Raw genomic sequence first — 24812 nt, 5'->3', positions numbered from 1 at the left:
TAATCTGTTAGGTTCTGTCATCTTTTAAACGCTGCTTCTAATTATAGTGCAGGTAACTGACTTCAGGTTGTTTACAAAGTATTTGCTGAATTTAGTTTATTTTAGGAATCAGATGTTTGTGGGATTATATTGTTTCCTTGCAATTGTATGTTTATATGTCTCCTTATAGGTCAAAACTACTTTGGTTTAGATAATGTAGCAATAATAGAATGGGCAGTTTTTGGATTCAGCAGAGCAAGTTATCAACGTGTAAAAACTTGTTTGTTACAGGAAAAAAATGATATCTGACAGCCTAAATATAGGCTTGAGAAAACAGGTATAATTTGCAAAAACGTTCAGTTTTTTTCATAAATGATTAACTTCATATCTTGCCACTTCAGTCTGAGGGTGAGGTTGAAGGCAGGAGAAAAGCAGTTCAAATAAACTTAACCTGCAAAATTGAACAGTTACTGCCTTTATATTGTGCATGGTTCATGTGAAGTTGACGGGCATGAAACTGCTCAGTGTGCAGTTTAACCAAAGCCATAGGCCACCAAAATTAAAATGAAAGAACAAATGAAAATATGGGATGGAGGGATTCTGTGAGAACATGTGAGAAAATAAGAGACAGTCTCAAACAAGCAACAAAATAGAAACAATGGTGCGGAGATTATGGTTTGGAATTGTTGAACTTGAAGTTGAGACCTGCTAAATGAGAGAGATTCAAAACAGATCTAGAAACTCTAGACTCGGCATCCATGAGGTGCTGTGGGCCATCAGCAGCAGCAGCATAATAGTTTTCAACTACAATCTGCAACCTTATGCCCCGGCATATCCCCGACTCTACAATTACCACCAAGCCAGGGGATCAACTGTGGTTCAATGAAGAGTGCAGGAGCAACTCCAAGCATACCTAAAAATAAGGTGCCAACCTGGTGATGCAACAATACAGGATGATCCACCTCAGCCTCCTCCAGAGATCCCCAGCATCACTGACGTCAACCTTCAATTAATTCTATTCACTCCATGTGATACCAAGTAATGGCTGAAGATGGTGGATGCTCCAAATGGCCTTGACAATATTCTGACAATAGTACTAAAGACTTGTGTTCGAGAACTTGCCAAACTGTTACAGTAGAACAACACTGCATCTATCCTGAAATGTGGAAAACTGCCCAGGTGTGACCTGTACACAAGAAACAGGACAAATCCAAAGTGGCCAATTACCGCCCCATCAGTCTACTCTCAATCATCAGTAAAGCGATGGATGAGGTCATCAGCTGCCTATCAAGCGGCACTTAATCAGCAATAACCTGCTCCTGAACACTCCGGTTGCGTTCCGCCAGGATCACACCACTCCTGACCTCATTACAGCCCTGGGTCAAATGTGGACAAAAGAGCTGAATGCCAGGTGAGAGTGATTGCCCTTGAAATCAGGGCAGCATTTTATCAAGCATGGCATCAAGGAGCCCTAGCTAAACTGGAGTCAATGGAACTCAGCGGGAAAACTCTCCATGTATGGAGTCATACCTGGCACAAAGGTTAGATGTTGTATTGGTTGGAGGTAAGTCACCTCAGCTCCAGGACATCTTTGCAGGAGTTCCTCAGAATATCCTGGGGTTACCTTTGACCAGAAACTGCACTTAACCAGCCATATAAATACTGTAGCTGCCAGAACAGGTCAAAGTTTAGTAACTCCCCTCCTGATTCCCCAAAGCCTGTCCACCACCTACAAGGCACAAGTCAGGATGTTAATGGAATACTCTCCACTTGCCTGGATGAGTGCAACTCCAACAACACTCAAGAAAATTGAATGAAAATCGCTTATCGCCACACTACCAGAAGGATGTGGAGACTTTAGAGGGGGTGCAGAAGAGATTTACCAGGATGTTGCCTGGTATGGAGGGAATTAGCTATGAGGAGCGGTTGAATAAACTCTGTTTGTTCTCACTGGAATGACGGAGGTTGAGGGGCGACCTGATAGAGGCCTACAAAACTATGAGGGGCATAGACAGAGTGGATAGTCAGAGGCTTTTTCCCAGGGTAGAGGGGTTAATTACTAGGGGGCATAGGTTTCAGGTGCGAGGGGCAAGGTTTAGAGTAGATGTACGAGGCAATTTCTTTACACAGAGGGTAGTGGGTGCCTTGAACTCGCTACTGGGGAGGTGGTGGAAACAGGGACGATAGTGACATTTAAGGGGCATCTTCACAAATATATGAATAGGATGGGAATAGAGGGATACAGATCCCGGAAGTGTAGAAGATTGTAGTTTAGTTGGGCAGCATGGTCGGCACGGGCTTGAAGGGCTGAAGGGCCTGTTCCTGTGCTGTACCTTTCTTTGTTCTTTGTTCTAAGTTAGGCTTCAAATGAAGTTACTGTAAAAAGCCCCTAGCTTGACACCGTCCAGGACAAAGCAGCCCCGCTTGATTACTCCCCGTTCCACAAACATTCACGCCCTCCACCACCGACGCACAGTGGCAGCCATGTGTACCACCTACAAAATGCACTGCAGTAACTCACCAAGGTTCCTTAGGTAGCACCTTCCAAACTCATGACCATGACCATCTAGAAGGACGAGCAGCAGATACCTGGGAACCCCACCACCTGGAGGTTCCTCTCCGTCACTCACCACCCTGACTTGGAAATATATCGGCCGTTCCTTCACTGTCACTGGGGAAAAATCCTGAAACTCCCTCCTTAACAGCGCAGTTGGCGACACCTCAAGGACTGCAGAGGGTCAAGAAGGCAACTCACCATCATTTCTGAAGGGCATCTAGGGATGGGCAATAAATGCTGGCCTAACCAGCAACGTCCATACCCCGTAAATGAAGTAAAAAAAATATTTACCTGACCTGAGTATTTCCAGCATTTATCTGTTTTGATTTCAGATTTTCACCATTTGCAGTATTTTCCTGTTCCATGAGGAGCAGGTATACTGGTTGTTACATTCTGGTTACATTTCCTTTGTTGCTGAAGCACTTTGTTTTTGCTGAATTAAGCCTTAAAGTGCTTGCCTTTAGAATATGTAGGTTTGTTTTAACTTCTGCAAAGTGCAGGGTTACTTGTTTTTCCTTTATTTTCACATTCTGCCTGTGTGCCATTCGTTATTGAGTGAAAGAGCAAACTTAAATATTGCATTAAAATTTTCTCAGGTTTTTTAGCTGGTTGATTTATATTCCATTGAACTTAAAGGAAAGCATTTTATATATTCGGAGATTTACGTGTATTCCTGAGTGTGGAAACTCTGGCAGAATTTTCAGCTGGAGAATGTTCCAACTCTCGATGCAAAGTTTATATTTAGTTTGGGGGTTCACTCATTTGGACGATTACTTTTTGTCATCTTTTGTTTTCTAGTTCTAAGCTATATTGTGGAAATATTTTGAATAAACAAGTATATGTTGTATAATTGGAAAAGTCTCGACTAATCCCACTCAGAGAAGACAAATATTTCCTGAAGGATCTGCCAGTTGTAGGTGATAACCTGGGAACAAGTTCTCGGAGTTGCTAATAAATGTACTGAACATGCCAAGGTTTGAAAACCATGCTATAGTTTTTCCAGTCACAATTCCAGCTTTTTCAAATAAAAATACATCTATAAACTCTAACCCTAGTTAGAGTGCACCAGGCGTTGCTGGCACTGGACATGGAGAAATATGTTTAAACTTTATTTTGTGAAGTGCTTTGTTTTAACAAACCAAAATATCGTAACCTCCATATCGTCTTATGTAAATTGTTATGATCCCCAGTGAGTTCAAACAGGAAAGACAAATGTGCATGTAGTTGTGAAATACTACACAGTGCATGGTGTTTATTTTGTTTGGGAAATGAGTAATTTATTTCTTCCGTTGTATACCTTGTAGTGTTGGAAGGAACAATAAATACACTCGTTGGGAACCACAATAACAAGCTGCTCGTGTACCAAGATGTTACTCTGAAATGGGTTGCAGAGCTTCCCCATTTGCCTGTGTCTGTACACATCGCCAACTTCCAGTGAGTACCCCAGTGTTTCCAAAATCTATCACTGTCACTGCAGTACAACAGGATATAACTTTGTCTGCACTTGATAATGGCTCTGTTTCCTGGTTACTTGTGTGATATTATAGTGCAGAGACTTTACCTGGTTTATTTTGATGTATTCCTCAAAGTATGGAAAGAGCGTGTGGCAAAAAATGACTAATTTCCAAAATTAAATGTGTATTCTGTATTGAAATCAAATGGGATAATATGTTATGGATGCATATCATAGAATCATAGAATCCTACAATCATAGAATCCCTGCAGTGCATAAAGAGGCCATTAGGCCCATCAAGTCTGCACCAAGCCTCTGAAAGAGCATCCTACCTAGAGCCAGGCCCCCATCCTATCCCCGTAACCCTACCCAACCTTTTGAGCACTAAGGGGTAATTTAGCGTGACTGACTCTGTGAGGCAGCAGTGCTAACCGCTGTGCCACCGTGCTGCCCTGGTGCTGTGAGGCAGCAGTGTTAGCCACTGTGTCACCGTGTCGGCCTTGCGATGTGAGGCAGAAGTACTAACTGATGTGCCGCCATGCCGCCCTGGCGCTGTGAGGCAGCAGTGCTAACCACTGTGTCACCATGCCGCCCTGGTGCTGTGAGGCAGCAGTATTAGCCACTGTGTCACCGTGCCGCCCTGGCGCTGTGAGGCAGCAGTATTAGCCACTGTGTCACCGTGCCGCCCTGGTGCTGTGAGGCAGCAGTGTTAGCCACTGTGTCACCATGCCGCCCTGGTGCTGTGAGGCAGCAGTATTAGCCACTGTGTCACCGTGCCGCCCTGGCACTGTGAGGCAGCAGTGTTAGCCACTGTGTCACCATGCTGCCCTGGTGCTGTGAGGCAGCAGTATTAGCCACTGTGTCACCGTGCCGCCCTGGTGCTGTGAGGCAGCAGTGCTAACCGCTGTGCCACCATGCCGCCCTGGCGCTGTGAGGCAGCAGTGTTAGCCACTGTGTCACCGCGTCGGCCTTGCGGTGTGAGGCAGCAGTGCTAACCGCTGTGTCACCGTGCTGCCCTGGCGCTGTGAGGCAGCAGTGCTAACCGCTGTGTCACCGTGCCGCCCTGGCGCTGTGAGGCAGCAGTGCTAACCGCTGTGTCACCGTGCCGCCCTGGCGCTGTGAGGCAGCAGTGTTAGCCACTGTGTCACCGTGCCGCCCTGGCACTGTGAGGCAGCAGTGCTAACCGCTGTGCCACCATGCCGCCCTGGCACTGTGAGGCAGCAGTACTAACCGCTGTGTCACCGTGCCGCCCTGGCGCTGTGAGGCAGCAGTGTTAGCCACTGTGTCACCATGCCGCCCTGGCACTGTGAGGCAGCAGTATTAGCCACTGTGTCACCGTGCCGCCCTGGCGCTGTGAGGCAGCAGTGCTAACCGCTGTGCCACCATGCCGCCCTGGCGCTGTGAGGCAGCAGTGTTAGCCACTGTGCCACCATGCCGCCCTGGCGCTGTGAGGCAGCAGTATTAGCCACTGTGTCACCGTGCCGCCCTGGCGCTGTGAGGCAGCAGTGCTAACCGCTGTGCCACCATGCCGCCCTGGCACTGTGAGGCAGCAGTGCTAACCGCTGTGCCACCATGCCGCCCTGGCGCTGTGAGGCAGCAGTGTTAGCCACTGTGTCACCGTGCCGCCCTGGCGCTGTGAGGCAGCAGTGTTAGCCACTGTGTCACCGCGTCGGCCTTGCAATGTGAGGCAGAAGTGCTTGCCACCATGCCACATATCTAAAAGATAAGGCATTTAGTAATTCATTCTCGAAATGGTACACAATTCTTTCTGCAAAATGTTAAAAACAACCTTTCATTATCAACTCAAGAAATACCAGCTTTCCTTCCATAATGGAAATATAAACAAGATTAAAATAGAGAGTTCTTGCTGTTTTGTTTTAATCTTCAAATATAAATACAACAACTTGCATGCAATAAAGACTTTTATCTAATTACTTGTTAGAATATTTCAATAATGAGTAAACTCTAAAATCAGTTTCAATAATGAAGGATTTCTCTCTAAATTTCACAATGATCAAATTTTTGAATGATTGATGTTGACTCCAATTCTTTACTATTTCCCCTGCACAGAAAGTATAAAGACTCTGAAATCACCATTGGCACAAGGCTCTTTCTTGCCTTCTATTTTCCACCTACAATTTCAGGAGCTTTCTATAAAGTCCTGCTTTAATTTCTTGCCGAGTAGCCAGTCTCTATTTAAGGTGCCAATGAGCCATGCACTCAGAAATTTAACTGAGCAAATGTCTTTCCTCTGCTTAATCCAACAGTCTTTTTAATATTGTATTTCCCCCGCATGGTGCTGGATTACATTCTACTCCTGTGATGTCGAAGCCACTTCTGCCCCTGGACCCCTTCAAACCACGTGATTGTTCCCATTCCTGAGTATAAAAGGGCTTGCCTCATTTTGGAATATCTATTTATTTTTGTGGCAGCAGGTGCATATTTGATTCTCTTGAAGAAACTCCATCAAATTTCATTGCAGTATCAAAGTCAGCACAATATGCCATCTAAATGCAAGTTGTTATTTATAATGGGACACAATCTGGCAATGGATCCTCTTCATTGCTGGGTTAATACGTTTAACTACCCATTTTTGGGTCCCTTGTTTTAGAAAATATGTTAAATCAAAATGTGGAAGAGATTTCCTAAGATGTAAAACATTAGAGGCTTTAGTTGTCAGAACATGCTAGAGAAACTGAAACTTAAAAAAATTAGATCCAGGTAGATTAAGAGAAGACTAATGGAAGTGCACAGAAATTTGAAGGTTTTGATGCAGCAAAAAAAACTGGTTGGTGAATTGGTTTATAGACGACACGGCTGTGGTTGGTGAGTTGGTTATAGACAACGCGGCTGTGGTTGGTGAGTTGATTATAGATGACACGGCTGTGGTTGGTGAATTGGTTTATAGACGACGCGGCTGTGGTTGGTGAGTTGGTTATAGACGACACGGCTGTGGTTGGTGAATTGGTTTATAGACGACACGGCTGTGGTTGGTGAGTTGGTTATAGACAACACGGCTGTGGTTGGTGAGTTGGTTATAGACGACACGGCTATTTCAGTAAGTTGGCACAGGCGTGGTACTACAAATTATAACCATCGAATTTTCATTCAGACCAATCACAAAAATTGTTTTGAATTTCAGCTCAAATTGCTCAGTGATTTTTTTTTTCTGTCGTGCTTTCCGTTTTCTTCCCATTCCGATGTCCCTATTTATTGGTTTGTTTAGTAAGTGGCTAGGAAGTGGTAGGTACTCTTGCGTTTTATAGAAAATTGTAAATTGCACAATTTAATTTATTGACAGGATTATTTAATTAGTGATATGAATGTAGGACTAACCTTCATCAATTACCGAAAGTTCACTGCTAATTGAGAACATGATACGTATAAATATACAGGTGAATCTAAAAGGAGCTCTCTGGTAATCAAAGCTAGAGAGGATTTTGGACTAACAAGCTTTCTTTGCATTGTTATCTGTCATAGATGAATTGATTCCTTTCCACTTCATTACTTCTTTTGCTTACAGGATTGCTCCCACGTTAAAGAGACAATCTGTCAACAGTGGTTAAATGAGTTATCCCATGTTCTACAATTTCTGTTGAATAGTCTACAAGCACCGTCTACAAGATCCTGTGCAAACCTTTGCTCAAACATTGAAGAGGCCATTCTGATCCTGTTATCATTCAGTTGCTCCTCGTAATATTAAATTTAGAATTTTCTGTGAAAATATAGTGGTGTAGCTTAACACCAACTAGTATATTACAGCTTTATATTGCATTGAGTCTGCTGCAATTATTTTTGTCAGAAGGGTGCCCAGTAAAACTGGTGCCATGGTAGATGACGTTTCCTGAGAAATATTTGGTAATGTCAACACAGAGAGAATTCTTTTATCACAGTTTGGAGAGTTGGGCTAAGAGATCCAAAGTTGTTTGAAGTCTGTTGGCTTTCTTTTATTTTTATCAGACTGTATCTCCACTTTCACTGCTCTTAATGCACAGCCCTTTCAGTCACCAACCTCCTAAGCTCAGAGTGATGATAAACTGAAATTTGATGCGACCAGAGGTTTTTTTTTTTAACCACCTCCTCGGTAAGGTAGCATTAGTTTTCAGTTCTCACTGGAGCCTGCCAATTTGAAAGAATATTTTTAACAAAAATAATTTATTTCTAACTTGGAAAATTCTAAGCTAAAATAAATAATTGAGAAAACAATTGTGCTGAGTTAACGTTTGCAACTACTACAAAACAATCTAGAATTGTTTCCGATAAATAGCGCAAACTTGGATAATGTGTATTGTTTCATATTTTTTATATTATAAACTGTCAGGTTGTGAAACGTGAGCCTGCCATTCAACTTGGCAATATCACACTTTTACTGCATATCCATGTTAAAGAAAATTGCATCGCTAAATTTGAAAGAACTATGATGAGAAAGCATAATTCAAAGGATGTCCAGTAAACTGGAGACACATTTAGGAACATTATACTAAATTATCTTTACCCAGTTGTCATACACAAAGAAATGGATTAGCCCAAATGACCATTGTGAGTAATCGCACGGTTATGATTTCTTTACAACGTTTGAATGCTGCAATTTAGCAAATATCTCCTGTTCCCTGCCCTGTTTCAGTGACATAGTTGGCTGAGCTCGGACCACTCCATTTTCTTTGGAAGTACACGCTTTGATTTGAACCAAGATTTACACTTAGCTAATATAAATTTTTTTTAAAAAAATGTTTACTGTCACAAGATGGCTTACATTAACACTGCAATGAAGTTACTGTGAAAAGTCCCTAGTCACCACAATTTGGCACCTGTTCGGGTACACAGCGGGAGAATTCAGAATTCTCAGCTGGTAATGGAATTGAATCCGCGCTGCTGGCCTTATACAGTACTGCATCAAAAACTGGCTGTCTAACTCACTGAGCTAAACCAGCCCTGTTGCTAGTTTCAGATTCTGTCTTAATTTCATGGGCGTTTCATGCTTGTTGGACAGTTAATTATAAGAATAAGAGGAATTAATAGACAGAAACAGTGAGCTTTGTGACTTTAGATTCCACCACCAGGCAGCTGTCACACTCGGCAAAAATGTACAATGGTTTGCTAGTAGTGTATTCCTAAGATTGCAATTTAGAGATGAGGAGTCAATTTTTACATTTGTGGATCATTGTACGATCTCGCACCGCATTATCAGATTATTTCTTAGAAAGGTCCTTGTGCTTTTGGGGGAAAACTATTGTCATAGTGGGATATTGGGCCCTTTTAAGAACTAGGTTTCTCTCCAGCACCAGGTAAAGCACCAGGTTATCAGTAAATGACCATGTGACAAAGTTGCCTGTGAGATGAACAATAGGATAATCCAGAATCAGCAAGAAGTTAATCATGGGGTGAGCAGACTGTTGGTGTGGCTCTGGTCTCAGGCAGGGTTTTAGTTTTGGAGCAGTCTGGCTGCAGAGCAAGGAACACCTCTTTCCAGCAGAATTCATCTTGCATTCGGTGTGCTGGCTAAAAGGGTTCAAACCTCTTGTTAACTAAAAGATTCCTCACAGTGAGTTGGACTCCTGGGATACCCAAGCTGAGAAGAGGGAGCTTTAAATGCAGGTGTTAATAGAACCCAGAGAGTTCTAAGCTGAGGTGGCTATGCTTAAGACGATAGCAATGCGTGGTTTGAATGAGGAGTCCACAACAGTTCAGATGGAGGAGATTGGAAGAGAAACCCTTGACAGAAGTAAGCAGAAGGCCTGAGAAATCTTAGCCCTTGTATGAATCTTTGAAACAGTACTCAAATTAAGTGGTTCATCTTACAATGTCTGATAATTTTCTGACTTGTGTAATTGCTGGTGGGGTGGGAGAGGTAGGGGGTGGCGGGTGCGGAGGTGGTGACACGGTGTAAGCCAAATGGGTGTAGAAGGAAAGTTGAATGAAATAGTTTGGCTTAAGGTGTTTAGGTATGTTTAATATCTTTAACATAACTGGCTATATAAGATACAATTATTACTGTTATTAGTATTCTTGTTCTTAGATTTTTACTAGTAAAATTCTTTTGATTTAAATGATGAACTTTGTGGCTTAACTCTTTTAGTAAATACCTGGGATTTCATATTGCTTAAAAAAAATAAACACTTCACTGGTCTCTAGCGAGATCACAGCATTCTAATTGATTGCTGGGCTTCTCCCTCCTATACTCGGAACTCCATTGCACACTGGTGTTGATTGCAGTCTGTGAGGATGAACTTTGTGACATTAGTCTATTATTTGCCTCTTAGCAGATTCATCTAGTGCCTCTTACAGTGAAGAAGGAGGCCATTCAGCCCATCGAGTCCGCACCCACCCTCCGAAAGAGCGCCCCATCCAGGCCCACTCACCCGCCGCATCCCCGTAACCCCACCTAACCGTTGGACATTAAGAGGCAATTGATCATCGCCAATCCACCTAACCTGTTCGTCTTTAGCCTGTGGTAGGAAACTGGAGTACCCGGAGGAAACCCACGCAGACACAGGAGAATGTGCAAACTCCACGCACACAGTCAGCCAAGGTCAGAATTGAACCTGGGTCCCTGGTGCTGAGGCAGCAGTACTAACCACTGTGCCACTGTGCTGCCTCACAAAGTAGTACTGATTTAGCTGAAGTTAGTCAAATATATAGACAGAAAAGAGAGCATTGGTGAATACAGTTCTCAAGTTGATGAAAACCAGGATTAAAGAGCACGGTAAGGGGATGGTCTGGCACCAGTGTTGGGGAAAATGGGTTCTGTACCATTGGGATGGTCTACACCTGAACCGTGCTGAGGCTGATGTTCTAGCAAGTTGCATAACTCGGGAAATAAAGAGAGGTTTAAACTGAATAGTGGGGGCAAGGGATAAAAACGTTCTGTATCTAAACGCACATAACATTTGAAACAAAACAGATGAACCGATGGTGCAAATAGAAATGAAGAAGTACGAACATTGCAGAGACATGGCTGCAGGATGGCATCATTGGAACCTGAATATCGAAGGGTATGTGACCTTTAGGAAGGACAGGAAGTCAGAAAAAGGTGGAGGGGTGGCTCTGTTAATTAGTGATGGAATTAGCAAATTAGAAAGGGATGGCTTAAGTTCAAGAAACAAGGATGCCGAAGCGGTTTGAGTTAAGATGAGAAATGATAAAGACAAGAAGTCACTTGTGGGAGTGGTGAACAGGCCTCCTAATTGTAACTACACAGTGGGACAAAGTATAAAAGAAGATATCTTGGGAAAATGTCAGAAAGGTACGGTGATAATCATGGGGGATTTTAATCCACATACAGATGGATAAAGTTAGTGTCAATGAGGAGTTCATAAAATGTTTTGGGATAGTTTCTTAGAATATCACATTCAGGAGCCAACCAGAGGGTAGGCTATAGTAGACCTGTTATTGTGCAATGAGATGGGATTAACTGATAACCTCAGAGTGATGGCACCTGTAGGTAACAGTGATCATAACATGATTGAATTTAGGGAAAGAAGTGTGCGTTCAAGACTAGTATTTTGGGAACTTTCAATGGTGGCATGTAGGAGAAGGTCACACATTAAGGTAGCTCCCCCCCCAGGGCCCTTGATTTTTGCTCCTTTTTGCCCAATTCCCAAAGGAAATTGACGGACAAACCCGACCCATCTAATTGTATTTGATGCGAGGATGTTGAAATCTGCGAAAAAGACTGTTGGAAAGAAGAGTACGAGGGTTGTCCTTCGCTGGAGCCAGAGAGAGTGCCCAGTTCGTTGGGAAGAAAGATGGCGGAGACGACATTGGTGGGTGTGGCCGCTCCTATCACAGTGGCAATGCTGAATGGGTGTAAATTGAGAGGTGGATACTCAACAAGACTTTGCTGTCCTCGTGCATCAGTCTCTGAAAGTAAGCGCGCAGGTACAGGAGGCAGTAGAGAAGATAGATACATAGATGATAGGTGCAGGAGGAGGCCTTTTGGCCCATCGAGCCTGCTCTGCCATTTATCACGATCGTGGCTGATCATCCAACTCAATAGTCTAATCCCGCTTTCTCCCCATAGCTTTGATCCCATTTGACCCAAGTGCCAAATCTAGCCGCCTCTTGAATATATTCAATGTTTTAGCATCAACTACTTCCTGTGGTAATGAATCCCACAGGCTCACCACTCTTTGGGTATGTTGACCTTCATAGTGAGAGGATTTGAGTACAGGAATAAAGATGTTTTACTGCAATTGTATAGGGCATTGGTGAGGCCACACCTGGAGTATTGTGTCTAATTTTGGTGTCCTTATCTGAGGAAGGATGTTCTTGCTATGGAGGGAGTGCAGCAAAGGTTTACCAGGCTGATTCCTGGGATGGTGGGACTAAGTCAGTTAGGATTATATTCATTGGTGTTTAGAAGAGTGAGAGGGGATCTCATAGAAACTTATAAAATTCTAACAGGATTGGACAGAGTAGAATGTTCCTGATGGTGGGGGAGTCCAGAACTAGGGATCATAGTTGAGGATAAGGGGTAAACCTTGTAGGACTCATGTGAAGATGAATTTCTTCACCCAGAGAGTGGTGAATCATAGAAAAGTTACAAAACAGAAGGAGGCCATTTGGCCCATCTTGTCCAATCCAACCCGAGGACACCCAGGTGCCCTTTCTAATTCCACCTTCCTGCACTTGGCCCATAGCCCTGTAGCTTAGAGCACTTAAGGTGCAGATCCCGCTACTGTAAAAAGAGTTTAGGGTCTTTGCCTCCACCACCAACTCGGGCAGTGAACTCCAGACTCTCACTACCCTCTGCGTAAAAAAAGTTCTTCCTCGTGTCCCCTCTACATCAACACCTTCTGCCACTTATCTTGAATCTCTGTCCCCTGGTTCTAGAATTCTCCACCAAGGGAAACAATTTTATCCTGTCCACTATCTCTTCCCCTCATAATTTTGTACACCTCAATTAAGTCACCTCGCATCCTTCTTTGTTCCAAGGAAAATAACCCCAACCTATCCAATTTCTCCTCGTAGCTACACTTTTCCAGCCCTGGCAACATTCTTGTAAACCTCCTCTGCTCTCTCTCTCCAGAGCAATAACATCCTTCCTGTAATGTGACCAGAACTGCGTACAATAAATACTCCAACTGTGACCTCACCAGTATTTTATACAATTCCAACATTATATCCTTACTTTTATATTCTATACCTCTGCCAATGATGGAGAGCTTTCCGTATGTTTTCTTAACAACCTTGTCTATTTGAACTGCTGCCTTTAGGGACCTCTGTACCTGTACGCCAAGGTCCTTCACTTCATCTACCCCCCCTTAGTATATTCCCATTTATTGTGTACTCCCTATAACTGTTTGACCTGCCTAAATGCATGACCTCACACTTCTCCATGTTAAATTCCATCTGCCACTTTATCACTCACTCCACAAATCCATCTGTATCATTTTGGAGATTTTGGCTATTCTCTACACTGTCCACCACTCGGCCAATCTTTGTGTCATCTGAAAATGTCCTAATTGCGCTCCCCAAGTTTACATCCAAATCGTTAATGTATATCACAAACAATAAGGGACCCAACACAAACAATAAGGGACCCAACACCGAGCCCTGTGGGGCACCACCAAAGCCAGCCATCGATCATTACCCTTTGCTTCCTGTCATTAAGCCAACTTTTTATCCTGTTTGCCACATTGCCCTGTATCCCATGGGCTTTCACTTTCTAATCATAGAGTCATAGAATTTACAGTGCAGAAGGAGTCTGCCCATCGAGTCTGCACCGGCCCTTACAAAGAGCACCCTACCAAAGCCCACGTATCTACCCTATCCCCGTAACCTACTAACCCCCACTTAACATTTTTTGGACACGAAGGGCAATTTAGCATGGCCAATCCACCTAACCCACACATCTTTGGACTTGACCAATCTGCCATGTGGGACTTTGTCAAATGCCTTGCTAAAATCCATGTACACCACATCCACTGCACTACCTACATAAACCCTTCTTGTCATTTCCACAAAGAATTCAATCAAATTTGTGAGGCGGACCTTTCTTTAACATAGGATCCCTACAGTGCAGAAGGAGGCCATTCGGCCCATCAACACTGCTGAAAGAGCACCCTAACCCAGGCCCAATCCCCCATCATATCCTTGTAACCGCACCAAGGGACAATTTAGATATCCAATCCACCTAACTTGCACATCTTTGGACTCTGGGTGTAAACTGGAGCACCCGGAGAAAATCCACAAATCCCTGGGAAGAATGTGCAAACTCCACACAGACAGGAAGGTCGGAATTGAACCTGGGCCCTGGCACTGAGAGACAGGAGTGCTAACCACAGTGCCACCGTGCTGCCTGAGGAATCTGTGGACTTCACTACCACAGAAAGTAGTTGAGACCAAAAAGTTATTTCAAGAAGGAATTAGATAAAACTCTTGGGGCTAAAGGGATCAAGGGATTTGGGGGGAAGGCAGGATCAGGGTATTGAACTTGATGATCAGGCATGATCATAGTGAATGGTGGAGCAGGCCCGAAGGGCCGAATGGCCTCCTCCTGCTTCTATTTTCTATGTATGTAATGGCACTCAAATTTGAAAAGCAACTTGGTAAACACTTCGAATGACAAGGAAGGAAGATGGTGGAGATCCTCAAAATGTCTATTCAGGAGGCGCTGGGCCCGATAAGAGAAGTTGGGAAGAACTTCAGAGGCCATCGGGGGGTGGGCTCAAGGGGGATGCGGCGGGGGGCACGATGGGGCAGCCGGGGGGGGGTGCTGTAGGTCATGAAAGGGCTGGAGAGAGTGAGTGATTTGTTCCTGGAGAGGCGGTTTGCTAGTCGAGAGGAATTGATGGAAAATTTTGGGCTCTCGGGTTCAGATTCATTCAGATACCTTCAAGTTCGCAACTTTGCAAAATGGATTTTCCCAACATTCCCCATGACGCTACCAACATCTCGAATGGAGAGGGTTCTTTTACTCGCAGGGTTGGAGAAGGGGAGGTCTTCCGGTATTTATGGATGGATATTATTGGAGGATTCTGTGTCGGTGGAGGGGGTTAAGGCTAGGTGGGAGGAGGGGGTTAGGGCCCATGTTGGATGATGTGTGGAGTGAGGCCCTTGTGTAGGATGAACTCCTCTTCCTCGAGCACGAGGCTTGGTTTGACCCAGCTTAAGGTAATTTTTAGAGTGCACCCGACTGAGTCCAGAATGAGCCATTTCTTTGCAAGGTTGGGGGACAGGTGCGAACACTGTTCAAGATGTCCAGCGAACCACGTGCACATGTTCTGGGCTTGTCCCAGGCCTGAGGGTTTTTGGGTCGTTTTTGGCACCATGTCAATGATTCTGAAGATTGAAGTGGGGCCCTGTCCTTTAGTGGCCATATTTAGGGTGTCAGACTGGCCGGAGCTGCAGACGGGGGTGGGGACCGATGTCCTGGCCTTCGCCTCGCTGATTGCCGGGAGGTGAGTGCTGCTGGGGTGGAGGTCACCATCTCAACCCAGTGCCACGGTATAGCTGGGAGACCTGATGGAGTTCCTCTACCTCGGGAAAGTTAAGTACACTGTCTGGGGAGCAATTGAGAGGTTCTATCCGAGAGGCAGCCTTTTATTGTGTATTACAAGGAATTGGTCACAGTTCGTTGTTAAAGTGGGGGGGGGGTGGATTAGGTGGATTGTGTGAGGGGCTATTTTAGGTTTTATCTTTTTATGCATGTAACTGTTTACCCTTTCGTATTTTGTATTGTAGAAAGTGAAAAATGTCAATTAAAATATTTTTCAAAAGGACGGGCAATTGAGAGGCATGAACGTGGAGTTAGCTGGTAAGCTGGTAAATGTGCTTACGGGATCGGTCAATAGCATTTTGGAGGCCGATAATTAAAGCGATATTTCAGAATACACCATTGACACATTCCGGTGAGAAAGAAAAATTCCAAGGGTTCAACTAAAAAAAGTTAAAGACAGTATCAAGCTTAAAGAAAAAGCATGTGCAAAAACTGCTTGGAAAGAATAGAGAATAGCTAAGAATGACAAAAAGATTGATAAGGAGGAGAAAAAATAAGGAGGCAGTATGAGAAAGCTAGCTAGTAATATTAAGAAATATCGTAAGATTTTCTATAAATATTTTATGGGATGGGGGAACTCAGAAAAATTACAATTACCAGGGAAGTGATACTGAGCAAATTGTTGGGGCTGCGGCAGACAATTCCCAGAGCTTCACTCAAAGGTGTAGCATGGGGGTAGTGCCACACAACACAATGTGTTGTCTCTACAAGGACTGTCCGGTGGTCACTTCAACCGATACTGTCATGGATTGGTGAGGATGAGATCAAGTATGTTTTTCCCTCTTGTTGGTTCCCTCACCATCTGCTGCAGTCCCAGCCCAGCGTCTGATTCCTCTGGTTTTGTTCCTTTTTTGTGTTTTCGTAGCCGTTGAATACTTGGAACATAGAACAGTACAGCACAGAACAGGCCCTTCGGCCCTCGATGTTGTGCCGAGCAATGATCACCCTACTCAAACCCACCTATCCACCCTATACCCGTAGCCCAACAACCCCCCCCTTAATCTTACTTTTTAGGACACTACGGGCAATTTAGCATGGCCAATCCACCTAACCCGCACATCTTTGGACTGTGGGAGGAAACCGGAGCACCCGGAGGAAACCCACGCACACACGGGGAGGACGTGCAGACTCCGCACAGACAGTGACCCAGCCGGGAACCGAACCTGGGACCCTGGAGCTGTGAAGCATTTATGCTAACCACCATGCTACCGTGCTGCCCTCAAATACAATTGAGTGTCTCGCTGGGGCATTTCAGAGTCAACCACAGTGCTGTGGGTCTGGAATCACATGTAGGCCAGACCGGGTAAGGATGGCAGATTTCCTTCCCTGAAGGACATTAGTGAAACAGATGGATTTTTACAACAATTGGCACTGCATTCATGGTTATCATTAGACTTAATTCCAGATATTTTTATTGAGTTTAAATTCCACCACCTGCCATGGTGGGATTTAATCCGGGTCCTCAGATCATTATCCTGCGCCTCTGCTAACATTGCATTGCCTTCCTAACTGCCGACTGAGCCTGTACTTTAACCTTAAAAGAATCCTGAACTAGGACTCCTAAGTCCCTTTGAGCTTCTGATTTTCTGAGCGTTTCCCATTTAGAAAATAGTCTATGCCTCCATTCTTCCTACCAAAGTGCCTGACCTCACACTTTTCCACATTGTGAAATGAAATGAAAATCGCTTATTGTCACAAGTAGGCTTTATATGAAGTTACTGTGAAAAGTCCCTAGTCGCCACATTCCGGCGCCTGTTTGGGGAGGCTGTTACGGGAATTGAACCGTGCTGCCTGCCTGCCTTGGTCTGCTTTCAAAGCCAGCGATTTAGCCCTGTGCTAAACCGCCTCAGGTTGTATTCCATCTGCCACTTCTTTGCCCACTCTCCTAGCCTGTCCAAGTTCTCCTGCAGGCCCCCTACTTCCTCAATACTACCTGCCCCTCTTAAGGCAGATCTAGATAGATTCTTGATTAACAAGGGGGTGAAAGGTTGGTAGGGGTAGGCAGGAATGTGGGGTTGAGGTTTTAATCAGATCAGCCAGGATCCACTTGAATGACTGAGCAGGCTTGAGGGGCCGAATGGCCCACTCTGCCTAATTTATACATGCATATGTTGTTATCTGGAATAGCTCCTAGTCTTTATGTCAGTGGAGATGTGGCTTTGACAGTAAGCTCAAGGTCGAGGAGAATATTTAAAGTTCCACAGCAGCACATTTAGCCTGAGAAAACAACTGGGAACATTTATGGATTTAGAACCAAAACGTAGCAATGTTGGTGAGAACTCGAAAGGACAAATAAAGTAACAATAGTGCTTGATGGACAAAATGGTCTTTCCTACCCACATGTAACCTTGAATTTGATAGTGGCTGGCAGGTAGAGTCAGGTGATACTGGGGAAGAGAATCAGTATTGAAATCAACAGATGCTGAGAAGAAGATTGATCATTGAGATGTGGCTGACCAAGGAGGTCTCTCTCTCTCGGTGCTGTGAACCTCAGATTTTGAGGAGTTCACATAAGGGATGGTGATAGTGGTGAGTATGTAGTTTGGGAGTGATAATGGCTGGGAATTTCTCCCCCCACTGTTCCTGCTTGGGTGCTGTAACTTTGCTGAACTCACAGCAGAAACCTCGGGTATGTCACTATGCAGGAACAGTGCGAGGAAATTCAGAGCCAGTGAATTCAGGACCTGAAAAGAAATGTTAAAGATATGGTGGCAGTTACAAAGTGGAGGGATTGAGGTTTGCCTGTTTAAGCTGTGTTGACAGCAAATGTGAATTGGCTGCGGCTCTCCTCCTGCATGGGGAATAGTTGACAGTGGCAGCAGGAGTAGTGCATTAAAGGCAAGATGATTGATCCATTGGTGAATTAGAGTCTGGAAGGTCATTATTAAGCTGAGTGAGGAACTAGCATTCTCCCCATTTCTGGATCCTAATCACACGATAATTGACTTTAAAAAAAATCTACTCTCCACTGCCCTGGTCCTCGTTCTCAAATTTCAGCTTGCGCTATTAAATATACTTATGGAGACAAGAAATTTAGCATGTGTGTCTCAGTTTTCAACAATAGTGCAATGATGCTGACAGTGATACATACATGGGAACAAATCTGAAAAATAAAATATTTTAAATCATGTCAGCTATGTTTTCTGTGTATGGTGGTGTTAAACTTGTAAATGTTTTAATCTCTTTCCTGTGCAGGGACTTGAAGGGAGCAGTGGTGACTTTAAGTGACAGTGGCCATTTACAGTGTTCGTACTTGGGCACAGATCCTTCCTTCTTCCAAGCTCCAAAGGTGGAATCAAGAGAATTGGATTATGAGGAAATGGACAGAGAAATGAAAGAACTTCACAAGGTCATCAGGGAAGCTACAAAAACACAAGGTGCACAAATGATCAAAAGTGTTGAGACCATCAGTCTGAAAAATGTCCCTTTGCTTAAATGTGTGTGATTTGTAAACTTCTAATAACATATAGTTCTGAAAGCTTCATGTTCTACACAGCATTAACACCCATTGATTATAATGGTTCACAGATAATAGCCAAGAGTTTTCAGTAATAATGACATTCATTGTTATTACACCTCTGAAACTGACCGCTACTTCTCAAGTCTGCGCGTGTGCAGTTAAACACAGGAATCCAGAAGATGCTGTTAGTGATTGTGTGTCTCCGTGGAATGTGTTGGTGAAATCCCTACAAACTGTAGCCATTGAACTGACAGGAACAATCACAGAATTTGTCCTTTACAGTATGAATTTCACTGTAAAAACCTGAATTTTTAACTGCGCACCAATTTGCAACTACTGCTAAAAAAGCCTCTCTGACCCAGAAAAACTATTTTCATGTTTGAATATCAATTTCCCCTCATGATAGGGCAGCACGGTGGCCTAGTGGTTAGCACAACCGCCTCACGGCGCTGAGGTCCCAGGTTCGATCCCGGCTCTGGGTCACTGTCCGTGTGGAGTTTGCATATTCTCCCCGTGTCTGCGAGGGTTTCGCCCCCACAACCCAAAAATGTGCGGAGTAGGTGGATTGGCCACGCTAAATTGTTTCTTAATTGGAAAAAATAATTGGGTAATCTAAATTTATAAAAAAAAAAATTTCCCCTCATGATTAAGTTTCACGCTTTTGATTTTGTTTTCAATGTTTATATTTAAGTTTCTCTCTTAATCCCACATGTATGTCTCAATCTTTATTTCACTCTCTATAAAATAATAAAGAGTGAAGGATAAAACTTGCAGGAACATTGGGATCAAGCTGGTGAATAGAAACCACAGAGAAAATGCTGGAAAATCTCAGCAGGTCTGGCAGCATCTGTAAGATTGCCTGGATTGCTCCGTGGAGAGCTGGCATAGACTCGATGACCGAATGGCCTCTGCTGTTAATGACGCTAATCGACGTGTGTAATTCCCTTGTTTGTTATTTATGAGAATACTGCCATGTGATTGGCTGCTTACCTTGCTTGATGACATCACTGTTGGGTCCGGGGACTTGGCGTCAGATTCAAATTAACGAGGGAATTCACCCCAAAGAGATGGAATGATCTTTGTGGGTACTCTTCTTCAAGAACCGAGACACGCACTGTTGCTTTTGGTGCTGACTTCAAAATCCACATTGACCAATTAGAAATTGCTTCACCATATGCTTTTTCCCTTATTTTAACAGTAGATAGAACCTTGGATTGAAGATGTAAAATGTGAATCTACTTCCTGTAGCATAAGATGTACCTTATCTTAAAAAATTAAATACACAAACTAAATAATAGTTTTACACATTTTGAAATTAGTTGCACTTAACTAAAAAGTTGTGGTGCTTGAATCAGGAGCAAAACTGGGCAGTTGGTTAGCACTGCTGCCTCACGGCGCTGAGGTCCTGGGTTCGATCCCGGCTCTGGGTCACTGTCCGTGTGGAGTTTGCGCATTCTCCCCGTGTCACTGTGGGTCTCACCCCCACAACCCAAAGATGTGTAGGGTAGGTGGATTGGCCACATTTGCCCCCGAATTGGAAAAAATAGAATTGGGTACTCTAAACTTATTTTTAAAAACTGAACGGTAAATGGTGGAAACACTTGCCAGGCCATGTCATGTGCCATGTCATGTGTGACGAGCAGAGATACGTTAACGTTTCAAATCTGGAAATTTCAGCAGAGCTGCAGGGTGTTACAGATGAGTAACATTAAAAAGAAGAGGTAAAAACTTACAACTTGTGCACAGCAGAACGATTGGCAAAGAGCTTGTGGAAAGCAGGAAACAGGATATGAAGAATAGATCCCCTTTACTTTGTGAAATTGTGGAGAAGCATCTGTGCTTTGTTCACTCTGCTGCAGGGTTTTACCCAAAACACAAACCTGTTTTTCTCTTTCAGATGCTGACTGGCACACTTTGCATTTTTAATATTTTCGTTTTGTCTTTAATCGAATTTGTGACCATGTCAACTTCCATCTATCCCGTCAACTCAACCAAAACTGCACCTTTACTAATGTTGAGCTACATGAGTTTCTATTGAAATATGGGGGCCTCACGGTAGCATGGTGGTTAGCATCAATGCTTCACAGCTCCAGTGGTCCCAGGTTCGATTCCCGGCTGGGTCACTGTCTGTGTGGAGTCTGCACGTCCTCCCCGTTTGTGCGTGGATTTCCTCCGGGTGCTCCGGTTTCCTCCCACAGTCCAAAGATGTGCGGGTTAGGTGGATTGGCCATGATAAATTGCCCGTAGTGTAAGGTTAATGGGGGGATTGTTGGTTTACCGGGTATACGGGTTATGTGGGTTTAAGTAGGGTGATCATTGCTCGGCACAACATCGAGGGCCGAAGGGCCTGTTCTGTGCTGTACTGTTCTATGTTCTATGTGGACACAGTAGGTTGTTGGCTTCACTCTTGTTTGATCAGAATCTGTTTGGAGCCTTCTCCTCACTATTCCTTCTATTCACTTATTATGATATTTTGATGGTTTTTATGGGTAACAGAAATGAGAAATGTTACTGAGCTAGGAATCGGAATACTTTTCATTTTGGAGCAGCGCATCCTTTGGTGTAGTATTTGCCAAGTTCTCACATCAGCCATCCTGTGCACTTGCTGTGAAAATTGCCAATTAGTATTCTTTGTTAGTATCACAAGTAGGCTTACATTAACACTGCAATGAAGTTACTGTGAAAATCCCCTAGTCTCCACATTCTGGCGCTTGTTCGGGTACACTGAGGGAGAATTCAGAATGTCCAATTCATTATCAAGCACGTCTTTCAGTACTTGTGGGAGGAAACCAGATCACCCAGAGGAAACCCACGTCGGCACTGGGGGAACAGACAGTGACCCAAGCAGGAATCGAACTTGGATCCCTGGCGCTGTGAAACAACAGTGATAACCACTGTGCTACCGTGCACAGTGCATGTGTCCGTGAAGAGATGTGCCTCAAATCAGTCTGGCTTAGATTTGAGCCCAGGTTCCAGAGGTGAAGAGGCAGTACATATCCTTCTACACCACTCTATTTCCCCTTCTCCTATCTTCTTGGATCATTCATTGTACACTCGTGTCTGAACAGAAAATCTAGTATCCTCAAATTGCAATACTTTCACATGAGAATTCTTGCAGTGAAATTACTGCAGCACAATATTTATACCTGATTATAATTCACCAGCGATGAATGAGTTCCTTTATTTTATTCAGTAGTAAAAACCGAAAACTCAGGAAATTCTTTGTGGGTCTGGCAGCATCTGTGGAGAGAGAAACAATTAACGTTTCAGGTTGATGATCTTTATTAAGAACTGAAAGTTCAGCTCTGTTTCTCCACAAATGCTGCCAGATTTCTGACATCTGCAGTATTTCGCTTTTATCCTTATTTAGTAGTGCTGAATTATAATACAGTGGCATTCTGAGGTTTACCCGAGTTCAGACAGAAATGTAAAACAGGAAAGTGACCTGATTAATGACCATCAGCATAATGCTGTGAAAACTCGGCCTACATCTCGGGAAAACAGCTGATAACACTAATCACAACACTTGCTGATTTACTATTGGTAAATAGGAAATGTTCAATGTTTCTACAGGAGCCAAGAATGATGGCTAAGTGGACATTAAAGGGAGGAAATAAGGGAAATGAGAAAAATAGAACAAGAAATAATCAATCTTGAGATAGTTGGTTTAAACAACACAAACGTTTTTGGAACGTGGCCATAACTTTGGTAACCTTTCACCCCCACTAGCTAAATTCTGAAACTTAACATTGATTGACTTATACCTTAAAATGTCCCTATTAGTTAAGTTGAAACATTTAATTCGTACTTTGTTTAACCGAGTAAGGGTAATAAATAAATCAGCATCTGGGAAGTACTGTTCTGGAGTTAGTTTCAGGATACAGTGCTTCAACTTCCCATTTTCAACTTCAGTGATCATCCCAATCCTTAATTTCTGGCCTAATGTTATTTTATGGTCTCTCCATAACTGCAAAAAGCAGGTATTTGAATTTTCTGCTGGGAAATGTCATGACTGAAATTCATTAGGCCTTTGATACATTCCTGATGACAGAAGGTTAATTTGTATTTCAAATCTGGTAATGTTATTAAAAGATGTAATGTATTGAAGATAATTACATCGTTTCTGTTGCATTTTTGTCCCCTTTTCTTTCAGATATTTTGCCCAAGTCTGAAAGTGGCGATGATTTGAAAGTGAATGTTACTGTCTCCCCCAGCCTGGATGCAGTTTCCGTATGTGAAGCCAAATAAGTATTTACGGCATTTTTTGTTTCGCTTTTTTGAAAACCAACCGGCAGTGTAATCTGTGGGGGGGATGAAGGAAAGCAGTAACTGAATGGACAAACTGCAATTTCCCATGGACAATGTAAAGTGCTTTATGCTTCAGTTTCTGTGATAAACAATGGAAATAGTTCAGACAGGGCAGAAAGACTGAAAGTCTTGACTACTTGATAAGAAAGTAAATATATCCTACCTATCTCATTCAGTGGCCATATCTTGAAAGTAATACTAAAAATTAAGCAAAATAAAAGTCTGAGCTGCCTTTGAAATTTATAGTCATATAAAGGACTTTTGTTTGTATAGAAAAGATGTAATATCACAGTCACAGCATATCGTTTAACAAGCAGCCCAGGAAGAGAAATGAAGGTCTGTCATGTAATACACCAAGAGTTTGCAAAATCAGATCCTGTTGATCCAATAGGAATGAGCCTTTAATTTGAGGGGTGCTTTGATGGAAAATTGAAGACTCTAAAAGTATTAAATGGATAAAATGATTGGTGTTTTATTGTGAGTTTACTGTTACTGCTCGTTAAAGAACTGCGTGCTGATACCGAAAGAAGCCCGACGTCTAAATTAATTAGCACTCAATGATGGAAGCAATTTGTGTTTTTTAACAGCAAGCAGTTGATAACACAGATGTGGCAGTTCCTTCCATCTCGCTGAAGGTATTGTACCAATGTTTTCATTCACATAGTGAGATACAATTATCAATGTAAGTTACTTAATATAACATGTGAAATGTACCATGGAATAATTAAGTTATTATATTATTCTAATCTTTAATATTTAAATCTTACAATATTTAAATGGCGATCTCTTGAGTCGTCGACGTGACCCCTAAACATCCCCCCCCATCCCAGGCCCCAATTCACTCCAAGGAGGGTTTTGAGCCCCCTCCCCCACACGCGCACAGGGCACACCCCAACAGAATCACCACCGCACAGCAGGGCCACCTGGGCACCCTGGCAGTGACAAGCCGGCATCCAATGGCACTGCCAGGTTGCCCAGAATGCACCGGCCGTGCCAAGATACCAGCCTGCCCAGAGGGCATGCACCTGGGGGCCTTCAATCCTCTGGGAGGCCCCCATGAGTGCTGTTCCATCTGGTCCATCTGTGGAGACCAGTACTGAACAACATTCAGTTGTTCAGTCCTATGCTAAATGTTCATTTGATGCTAAAATTTGAATATATTCGAGAGGCGGCTAGATATAGCACTTGGGGAGAATGGGATCAAAGGCTATGGGGAGAAAGCAGGATTAGGCTATTGAGTTGGATGATCAGCGTGATCGTGATGAATGGCAGAGCAGGCTCGAAGGGCCAAAAGGCCTCCTCCTGCTCCTATCTTCTATTTATTTATTTATTTATTGGCACAAGTAGGCTTACATTAACACTGCAGTGAAGTTCCTGTGAAAAGCCCCCAGTCGCCACATTCTGGCGCCTGTTCGGGTACACGGGGAATTCAGAATGTCCAATTCACCTAACAGAACATCTTTCGGGACTTTTGGGAGGAAACCGGAGCACCCAGAGGAAACCCACGCAGACACGGGGATAACGTGCAGACTCCACACAGACAGTGACCCAAGCC

At 43.6% G+C, this 24812-nt stretch overlaps 1 protein-coding gene across 5 annotated transcripts in view; it reads left to right on the top strand.

The window, feature by feature from the left end:
* Positions 1-24812, top strand: part of bbs9 (Bardet-Biedl syndrome 9) — a 537991-nt gene that overhangs the window by 60039 nt on the left and 453140 nt on the right. For all 5 annotated transcript variants that reach the window (XM_038810386.1, XM_038810382.1, XM_038810384.1 and 2 more), the window contains exons 9-12: positions 3841-3970; positions 18685-18866; positions 23103-23179; positions 23845-23892. In XM_038810386.1, the coding sequence (XP_038666314.1) occupies positions 3841-3970; positions 18685-18866; positions 23103-23179; positions 23845-23892 (437 nt within the window). The remainder of the gene's footprint in view (positions 1-3840; positions 3971-18684; positions 18867-23102; positions 23180-23844; positions 23893-24812) is intronic.

The sequence above is a fragment of the Scyliorhinus canicula genome, chromosome 10 (genome assembly GCF_902713615.1).
Source record: "Scyliorhinus canicula chromosome 10, sScyCan1.1, whole genome shotgun sequence".
In the NCBI taxonomy this organism is placed as follows: domain Eukaryota; kingdom Metazoa; phylum Chordata; class Chondrichthyes; order Carcharhiniformes; family Scyliorhinidae; genus Scyliorhinus; species Scyliorhinus canicula.
The sequence above is the reverse complement of the archived record's forward strand: the minus strand, read 5'-3'. Positions and strand labels throughout refer to the sequence as shown.